The following is a 10,000-nucleotide window of genomic DNA, read 5'->3' as shown; positions in this document are numbered from 1 at the left end:
CACAGAGGCAGAGTAAGACCTGGGAGTGTATGTTACCAGGCTACCAGTGAAGGGATATCCAGCACACCAATACCACATGGGAAACACTCCACTATCCACCACAAAGGCAGAGAAGGACCTGGGAGTGTATGTTACCAGGCTACCAGTGAAGGGATATCCAGCACATCAATACCACATGGAAAACACTCCACTATCCACCACAGAGGCAGAGAAAGACCTGGGAGTGTATGTTACCAGGCTACCAGTGAAGGGATATCCAGCACACCAATACCACATGGGAAACACTCCACTATCCACCACAGAGGCAGAGAAGGACCTGAGAGTGTATGTTACCAGGCTACCAGTGAAGGGATATCCAGCACACCAATACCACATGGGAAACACTCCACTATCCACCACAGAGGCAGAGAAAGACCTGGGAGTGTATGTTACCAGGCTACCAGTGAAGGGATATCCAGCACACAATACCACATGGGAAACACTCCACTATCCACCACAGAGGCAGAGAAGACCTGGGAGTGTATGTTACCAGGCTACCAGTGAAGGGATATCCAGCACACCAATACCACATGGGAAACACTCCACTATCCACCACAGAGGCAGAGAAAGACCTGGGAGTGTATGTTACCAGGCTACCAGTGAAGGGATATCCAGCACACCAATACCACATGGGAAACACTCCACTATCCACCACAGAGGCAGAGTAAGACCTGGGAGTGTATGTTACCAGGCTACCAGTGAAGGGATATCCAGCACACCAATACCACATGGGAAACACTCCACTATCCACCACAGAGGCAGAGAAGACCTGGGAGTGTATGTTACCAGGCTACCAGTGAAGGGATATCCAGCACACCAATACCACATGGGAAACACTCCACTATCCACCACAGAGGGAGAGAAGGACCTGGGAGTGTATGTTACCAGGCTACCAGTGAAGGGATATCCAGCACACCAATACCACATGGGAAACACTCCACTATCCACCACAGAGGGAGAGAAGGACCTGGGAGTGTATGTTACCAGGCTACCAGTGAAGGGATATCCAGCACACCAATACCACATGGGAAACACTCCACTATCCACCACAGAGGCAGAGAAGGACCTGGGAGTGTATGTTACCAGGCTACCAGTGAAGGGATATCCAGCACACCAATACCACATGGGAAACACTCCACTATCCACCACAGAGGCAGAGAAGGACCTGGGAGTGTATGTTACCAGGCTACCAGTGAAGGCAAAATCCATGCCAATCGCAGGAGATGGGTTAATTCTTTACATGCTTTAGATTAAATTATTGTCATGATTAGAATATTTTGTCACATTTTTCTTTTGGTTTAGTTTAATATTGCAATCATCTCTATTTTTCCTTTAGTTTACCCTCTGTGGTGTAGTGGTTAGCGTGCCTGCTTATGAGTCGGCGGGCCTGGGTTCAAATCCCGGTCGGGTCGATAAATGGGTACCTGGGGAAACCTGGGGAAGGTAAACTGTGGTACCCTGAATGTCACACTGGCCCTGCGTCCCACCATAGGCTCAAGGGACAATGTGACAGAGATGGGCACTGAGGCCATGCGCAGCTATAGCGTATGCCTCGGACTTTACCTTACCTTTTAACTTTTCAGTACGGGGAACGGACCAATTTGTGTCAAGGGAAAGAGAAATTGCTTTGTGTAATTGTAGCAGCCACTTTTTGTTCCACTCCTGTAACTTGGTGATGTCTTCATGTAGGGTGGGGCTTCATGGTGCAGTGGTTAGCACACTCAGCTCACAACCGAGAGAGCCCTGGTTCAATTCCCGGGTGGAGTGGAAAAATTTGGGTGGCTTTTCCGATACCCTACGCCCCTGTCCACCCAGGTATTAATTGGGGGTTGTGTCCCGTCTCCTGGTATCTGTTCCCTTCTGCTATAATTCCTTCTCCTTCTGTCTCTCTCCGGCATATGACCACAGATGTTGCGCCGACTAAACAAAACTTTCCAACTTTCTTCATGTAGGAAAATCCACAGTCAAGGGGTTAATAATTTCAAGCGAACTGAACAAGATGAGGAGTGCAATAAGCTGTAGCGTGTGCCCCCAATTCTACCTCGCCTTTTCATTTTGCAGTACGGGGAACGGACCAAAATGTGTTATAGGGATGCCGAGTGATGCTGTGTGGTGCTTACTGGTGTTATAGGGATGCTGACTAATGCTGTGTGATTTAAGTGATTAGGAGCAATGAGTAGCGGGCTTTTTTTTTCACATTTGTTTCCTTTCCTTTTATGCCCTTGAACTGACTCTGCTGTAGAAAAAAAGCGGGGGGGAGGGGAAGAGAAACTGCTCGTGGAAAAATCAAGTATATGTTATCTTTATTAATTTTACATATATATATTATCTATTTATTTAATCTATATCTATTTTTATATGTCATTAATTATTGTTATTAAAATATAGCACAAGGAAATAATGATACACAACAGATGACGAATCTATCAACAAAAAAAAGAAAAAAAAGGATTCTTGTAGGCATGGGTTACAATTTTTATTTTTTTAGGGGAAATAGGAAATAGTAATAGTAGAATGTTAACCCGGTAGCAGCGACAGTCCAAATTTGTGCCTTTACCGTGTAGCAGCGACGGTCCAAATTTGTGGCTTTACCATGTAGCAGCGACGGTCCAAATTTGTGGCTTTACCATGTAGCAGCGACGGTCCAAATTTGTGGCTTTACCATGTAGCAGCGACGGGCCAAATTTGTGGCTTTACCGTGTAGCAGCGACGGGCCAAATTTGTGGCTTTACCGTGTAGCAGCGACGGGGCAAATTTGTGGCTTTACCGTGTAGCAGCGACAGGGCAAATTTGTGGCTTTGCCGTGTAGCAGCGACGGGGCAAATTTGTGGCTTTACCGTGTAGCAGCGACGGGCCAAATTTGTGACACGATTTAAACCCCCCAAAAATAGATGATACATAAACTGATCACAAATGCTTCGATATATATTATGAAATGGTTTGTGTGAGGGGTGATTTTTTCTCATTTTTCTCGCTTAGAGGGACCATTAAGAAACATGATCCCCGCTGCTACCGGGTTAATGGGCAAAGTAGCAATGAAAAAATAGGGTTAAGTGAGTGCCGTAATAGATGCTGAAATAGGTGATATATATAAAATAGGTAGGCTGAATAATACAGTATGTCGGGTCAGTATACATTAACATACAACTAATAATGATGGTAATAATGATGATAGAGTAATTAGTTTAGAAATATAGTGAATGAAATAAAAAAAACTAATTATATCTGCAATTATCAGCAATATTTAGTCACTTCAAAAGAAAATAATATACTTTTTTGGGGCTTATAAGAGAGAGAGAGAGAGAGAGAGAGAGAGAGAGAGAGAGAGAGAGAGAGAGAGAGAGAGAGAGAGAGAAACGACTTTAGATTACGAAAGGAAGGAAGGAAGAAGGAAAAAGAATAAGCAGAAATACACAAAAAAAGAGAGAGAGAGAGAGAGAGAGAGAGAGAGAGAGAGAGAGAGAGAGAGAGAACGACTTTGGATTACGAAAGGAAGGAAGGAAGAAGGAAAAAAAATAAGCAGAAATACAAAAAAACTAGAAAAATAAAAATAAATAAATAAAAGAAATACATGAAGAAAGGAACAAAAGGAAAGAAAGAAAAAACAAGCAAGAAGAGAGAGAGAGAGAGAGAGAGAGAGAGAGAGAGAGAGAGAGAGAGAGAGAGAGAGAGAGAGAGAGAGAGAGAGAGAGAGAGAGAGAGAGAGAGAGAGAGAGAGAGAGAGAGAAAAAGGAACAAAAAGCAAGCAGGAAGAGAGAGAAAGACAGACACAGACAGATATAAACACAGTACAGATGAGGGGAATAACAACCAGGGACACAGATAAAGCCAGACAGGTGTGCGGGCAGCATCCTAATGACCTGACCTCATACCTGGGCACGTGAGGCGGCTTGCTGTGCTCAATATTCTTATACGTCTCGGGCTCCCATTACGCCCATATCCCAAGGCCACAAGAAGATTAACTGGGTTTTGATGGGTGGTTTTTCCCTTTCATGGTGTGTAAGACATGTAAAAACCATCACCAGCATCATAAAAATCCATGAAAATCCCAGCAACTTCTTTAACAGCTATTTCCCAAGGCGACAGGAGAGATTAACCAGATTTTCATGGGCGTTTTTTTCCTTTCATGGTGTGTAAGACATGTAAAAACTACCACCAGCATCATAAAAGTCCATGAAAATCCCAATCTGGTTCCCATTAGACTATTTTCCAAGTCCACAAGAAGATTAACCGGGTTTTGATGGGTGGTTTTTTGCCTTTCGTGGTCCAGAGAAGTATTTAAAATGATCACCAGCATCATAAGACAGTCCATGAAAATCCCAGCAACTTCTTGATTAAACGTTTCTGGTTCCCATTAGACTATTTTCCAAGTCCACAAGAAGATTAACCGGTTTTTCATGGGTGTTTTTTCCTTTCATGGTGTGTAAGACATGTAAAAACTACCACCAGCATCATAAAACAGTCCATGAAAATCCCAGCAACTTCTTTAAGAGCTATTTCCCAAGAACACAGAAGATTAACCTGTTTTTCATGGGTGGTTTTTCCCTTTCGTGGTGCAGAAGTGTTTAAAACTCTCACCAGCATCATAAAACAGTCCATGAAAATCCCAGCAACTTCTTTAACAGCTATTACCCAAGGCGACAGGAGAGATTAACCTGTTTTTCATGGGTGTTTTTTTCCTTTCATGGTGCAGAGAAAGTGTTTAAAACTCTCACCAGCATCATAAAACAGTCCATGAAAATCCCAGCAACTTCTTTAACAGCTATTACCCAAGAACACAGAAGATTAACCGGTTTTTCATGGGTGTTTTTTCCCTTTCGTGGTGCAGAAGAAGTGTTTAAAATTATCACCAGCATCATCAGAGTCCATGAAAATCCCAGCAACTTCTTTAACAGCTATTTTCCAAGGCCACAAGAAGATTAACCGGTTTTTCATGGGTGTTTTTTTCCTTTCATGGTGTATAAATCATGTAAAAACTCTCACCAGCATCATAAAATGGTACATGAAAATCCCAGCAACTTCTTTAACAGCTATTTCCCAAGAACACAGAAGATTAACCTGTTTTTCATGGGTGTTTTTTTCCTTTCATGGTGTATAAATCATGTAAAAACTCTCACCAGCATAATAAAATAGTCCATGAATATCCCAGCAACTTTTACTATGAGAGGGTTTCGAACCGCGCGAGCTGAGGCGCCGAGACGCGTAACAATACGAGTTTATGACGTCACGAATAGGTGAAGGACGAGGACGAGGAGGTATGTGACCCGAATGTGAGTCTACCTGTGCTTACCTTGAGTTTTTTATTACGTCAGTGATTATATAAAGGTGAGGGAGATGGTTGCTATGTGTGTTTCTCTTCTCTATCTTTCTCTTATTTCTTTCTCCGTTTTGTTCAGTTCTTTCTAATGTACTTTCCTTCCTTCTTCTTTCCTTCCATAATCTAAATACACTTTCTCCCTCGCTCTATCTTCTTTCTTTCGTTTTTTCTTCCTTTTCTTTCTTCCTTCCTCCTTCCCTCCTTCCATAATTTAAGTTCTCTCACTTCCTCCTTTTCTTCTTTTTTTCTTTCCTTCCTTTTCTCTTCCTTCTCTTCCTTTGGTGCACTTTCACATATGTCAGTGATAAAAGTAATAATAATAATAATTATGCCTAGATCTTATGTCACGAACTTTTCCCACATTCAAATTTCGCGCCACTGAGTTTGCTTACGTTTGAGCCTAGCCGTTACCCACCAAGCTCTCTGATTGGCCCACCGTTTCAAAATACAACCAATCACAGTCCAGCTTTTTGAACCTTGCAGTGCGCGGTCACTCACTGCGCGCGCCATCTTACCCGGGGGCGACAGGACATCATAAGAGGTGAGGTATATTTTCCACTTTTTACCCGTTTATAAGTGAAATGGCAAATGGGGGATATATTTGTGTGGTAATAGATAAATAAGTGTTCCAGGGATAAGATGTGGTAGGTGAGGGTACGTGACAGCGGTGTTTTGTGCTGTTATTGGGTTAGACAAGTGTTTGTGCCGGGCGGTGTGGTTGACACAGCTGAGGGTCAGGCCGAGCGCTGGGGCGGGGCAGGCACATTGTTATTATTGTTTCCTGGTTTGGCACGGCGAGGAGCAGGTTATAAGCCTTCAAATGTTACGGAAGGGCCGCAGGTTATGTGAGCCAGGCAAGGGGGAGTGTTATTAGCTCGGCAAGGCAAGGCAAGGCTGGGGTTGAGTCCGGTCATGGCCTCCGTATGTGCCGTCTTCATGTCTCGTGTCCTGCCCATCCAACCAAGGCAAGTATATCTCTGTACTTGCCTTGCATCCAACTGGTCCCGCCCCCCGACAAGCCACAGGGGAGGGAAGCCACAGGGGAGGGAGGGTGTGGCCACGGATCAAAATAAAGTGAAAACAGCCGGGAAATGTGTGTGGGAATCCACGATGCCGCGGGTGACACGAGTCATCGGGTAGGGGGTCGAAGGGGGCAGAGCCCCCACTTTACAAGGTTCATGTATATTTACTTGTCGTTTATTGAGTCAAAGGGCGGCCGAAGGGGGCGAAGACCCCTGTAGATAAGAAGTTTGAACTTGTTGGATTTTAGGTGCGGTGGGCCGCCCACCTTGTCGTCCTGTCAATATTCGGTAAATACGGAGATTCACAACGCGCCTCCAATATTGCCCCCACGAGAACAATAACCTTTCCAAGGTTTCACATACCGCTGTACTTCTCTAGCCCTTTACCGGCGCATCATACATGTGGGGGACCCTGGTTAGGAAGGTGGGTCGAGGGGGTGTTAGAGGTTAGGTTATGTAAAGTTCGGTTGTAGTAGTTTAAATATGCTCCCCACTCAAAACATCCGATTTCCCACGGGTCCCCCAAGATCGTTAGGGGGAGGGGATTAGGCCTTTTCTTTACTTTTAACTACTTGCGCCTTTATATTATGGTTGAGGGACATGTATTTCGTCCCTTAACTATACTATGGAGGCGTAATATCGTATTTTGGAGGCGCGGTGTGACCCTCCACAATTACCCAATATTCTTCCAGTCTCGGCCGTTGTCAGCCTGCTGCCTCCCCTCACAGCTTGGAGTGCTCGGCCTCATCGTCCTGGTATCCTATGTTGGTCTCCCCGTTGGAAAAGACATGATTCCCCTGGAACTGGGTCTGGCGATTTCTTGCTCCCCCTTCTCCCCTTCCTCTCCTTCCCCCTTCCCCTTCCCCGTGGTGGTAGTATGGGTTGCGGCGGGGGTTTGGGAGGGTCCAGTGCACGGCCATGCCACTGTGGTAGGGGTGGTAGAGGTGGGGCAAGTAGTTCTTGGGGAGTGGGTAGGCTCCTAATCCTCCCCAACTAGATGCTGGCCACGGCGCTGTCATGTTGGGGGGGAGATCTGTGTGTGGGGAGGAAAGGGTGGGGAGGTTAGGAAGGGGATGGACAAAGGAAAGAGAGGAAAGAAATGTAGTGAGGAGATATGTAAATGGAGGGAGAAAAAGGGTGTGTGTGGGGGAGGGAGGGAGGGAATTATCAGGTTAATTTAGGTGTTTTGAGAAGGGGAGTATGTGTGTGGGGAAGGGTAGGGGAAGGTTAAGAAAGAAGGCGAGGGGGAGGGAAGAGAAGGGAAAGGAAGGGAAGGGAAGGGAAGGGAAGGGAAGGGAAGGGGAAGGTTAAGGAAGAGAATGGAGGTGGGGGGAGGAGGAAAGAGGGGAAGAGAGATATATTAATACATTATCAGAATTCACATAAGAAAGAAAAAAAAGAAAATTGAGAATAAAATAAATATGAAGAAGGGGAATAAGGAAGTTGTGTGTGTGTGTGTGTGTGTGGGTGTGGGTGTGTGTTTAGAGGATTGTTAAGGAATATATGGAGGGGGATGAGAAGGAAAGAGAAGGAGGAGAGATATATCAATACATAATCATAATTTGTATACAAGGATAAAAAAAAAAAGACATAAAGACACCCTCTCTGACAAACATAGATATAAATAGCTAAATAAAACTATAAATAATTAAATAACAAAACAAAATATATCAGTACATAATCTTAATTGTATATAAGGATGAAAAACAAGACAGACAAACAAATAGACAAATAGGTAAATAAAACTATAAATAATTGAATGATAAAAACAAAATACAAATAGAAACAAGAAGAAATAAGGATGAAAAGAAAAGACAGACAAACAAATAGACAAACAGGTTAATACAATTATAAATAAATGAATGATAAAATAAAATACAAAGAGAAACAAGAAGAAATAAGGATGAAAAGAAAAGACAGGCAAACAAATAGACAAACAGGTAAATAAAACTATAAATAAATGAATGATAAAATAAAATACAAAGAGAAACAAGAAGAAATAAGGATGAAAAAAAACTAACAAACAAATAGACAAACAGGTAAATAAAACTATAAATAAATGAATGATAAAATAAAATACAAAGAGAAACAAGAAGAAATAAGGATGAAAAAAAAACTAACAAACAAATAGACAAACAGGTAAATAAAACTATAAATAAATGAATAATAAAGGAAAATACAAAGATAAACAAGGAGAAATAAGGCTAAAGAGAGAAATGCAACATGATTTGAAGCACCGTAGAGATAGATGTAAAATTAAACAGCTAAATGTGAATGAAAAAAAGACAAATGAAAAAAGGTATAATAAAATAAAAATAGAAATAAGTAAAATAAAGTATACCAGGGAAGAGAGGGATGGGAAGGAAGGGAAAGGAAAGGAAAGGAAGGAAGGAAAGGGAAGGAAATAAAAGGGGAGAGAGAGAGAGAGAGATTACAAAATAGATAGATACATAAATTGACCAGTAGATATAAAAAAAAGTAGAAATAATATGCAGTAAATAAGATCAATAAATAAAAAAGGAATAAAAATGCAGGAAAATAAAAATAAAGAAATAAAAACAATGAATAATTAAAATACAAGTAAAAAAAATAAGAAAATAACCATAAGAAATAACTAAGTATACCTAGAAAAAACAATTAGTCAAAACAATGAAATAATGAAATAAACAATAAAAAACATTAGATAAGAAAATAACCATAAGCAAAACAATGAAATAATAAAACACAAGTAAAACAATAAAAAAATACATTAAATAAGAAAATAACCATAAAAAATAACTAGTACACCTAGAAAAAACAATTAGTCAAGCAAAACAATGAAGAAGAAAAAAACAATAAAAAATACTAAACAAGAAAATAACCACATGTAGAAATAAATAAGTATTCCTAGAAAAAAACAATTAGGCAAAACAATGAAATAATTAAAAAGCAATAAAAAAACACTAAACAAGAAAATAACCATATATAGAAATCATTAAGAATACCTATAAAAAAACAAGTAAAACAACGAAATAATAAATAAAACAATAAGAAAATAACCATATATAGAAATCATTAAGAATACCTATAAAAAAACAAGTAAAACAACGAAATAATAAATAAAACAATAAGAAAATAACCATATATAGAAATCATTAAGAATACCTATAAAAAACAATCAAGTGAAACAACGAAATAATAAATAAAACAATAAGAAAATAACCATATATAGAAATCATTAAGAATACCTAAAAAAAACAATCAAGTGAAACAACGAAATAATAAATAAAACAATAAGAAAATAACCTTAAGAAATAACTAAGTATACCTAGATAAACCAGTTAGTCAAGGAGGCAACCACATTCCTGTAAGCGTTTGTGTTCTCCGACGCCGAATAATCAAAACAAGTAAAAAAAAGACATTAAACAAGAAAAATAACCATAAGAAATAACTAAGTATACCTAGATAAACCAGTTAGTCAAGGAGGCAACCACACTCCACACTCACAATTGTTCCTGTAAGCGTTTGTGTTCTCCTCCGAGGCCGCCAGTGACGCCGTGTACTGAGTCTCCTCCCAGGCCTCGGCAGGGTAGGCAGGCTCTCCGTGCTTCAGGATGTCGAGACCTGGCGGGGGAAGGGTATA

General features: G+C 41.0%; 1 protein-coding gene and 1 long non-coding RNA gene across 13 annotated transcripts in view; both read right to left on the bottom strand.

Moving 5' to 3' along the window:
• LOC126986186 (uncharacterized) overlaps window positions 1-5,242 on the bottom strand; it is a 5,396-nt gene extending 154 nt beyond the window's left edge. The window contains exons 1-4 of one of the 12 annotated variants that reach the window (XR_007739378.1): window positions 4,964-5,107; window positions 1,007-4,694; window positions 513-611; window positions 1-19 (exon numbers count right to left, since the gene is read on the bottom strand). The exon at window positions 1-19 is cut by the window's left edge and continues 149 nt beyond it. This is a non-coding gene — a long non-coding RNA (uncharacterized LOC126986186). The other 11 variants (XR_007739375.1, XR_007739384.1, XR_007739381.1 and 8 more) reach the window with 11 other exon arrangements.
• Window positions 5,243-5,923: 681 nt separating this feature from the next.
• The window catches only part of LOC126986185 (putative ammonium transporter 1), a 17,509-nt gene continuing 13,432 nt past the window's right edge, over window positions 5,924-10,000 (bottom strand). Inside the window, 2 exon segments of the mRNA XM_050842133.1 lie at window positions 5,924-7,411; window positions 9,865-9,981. Of these exon segments, the coding sequence (XP_050698090.1) occupies window positions 7,101-7,411; window positions 9,865-9,981 (428 nt within the window). The 3' untranslated portion in view covers window positions 5,924-7,100.

This window comes from Eriocheir sinensis, chromosome 61 (genome assembly GCF_024679095.1).
Source record: "Eriocheir sinensis breed Jianghai 21 chromosome 61, ASM2467909v1, whole genome shotgun sequence".
Lineage (NCBI taxonomy): Eukaryota > Metazoa > Arthropoda > Malacostraca > Decapoda > Varunidae > Eriocheir > Eriocheir sinensis.
The sequence above is the reverse complement of the archived record's forward strand: the minus strand, read 5'-3'. Positions and strand labels throughout refer to the sequence as shown.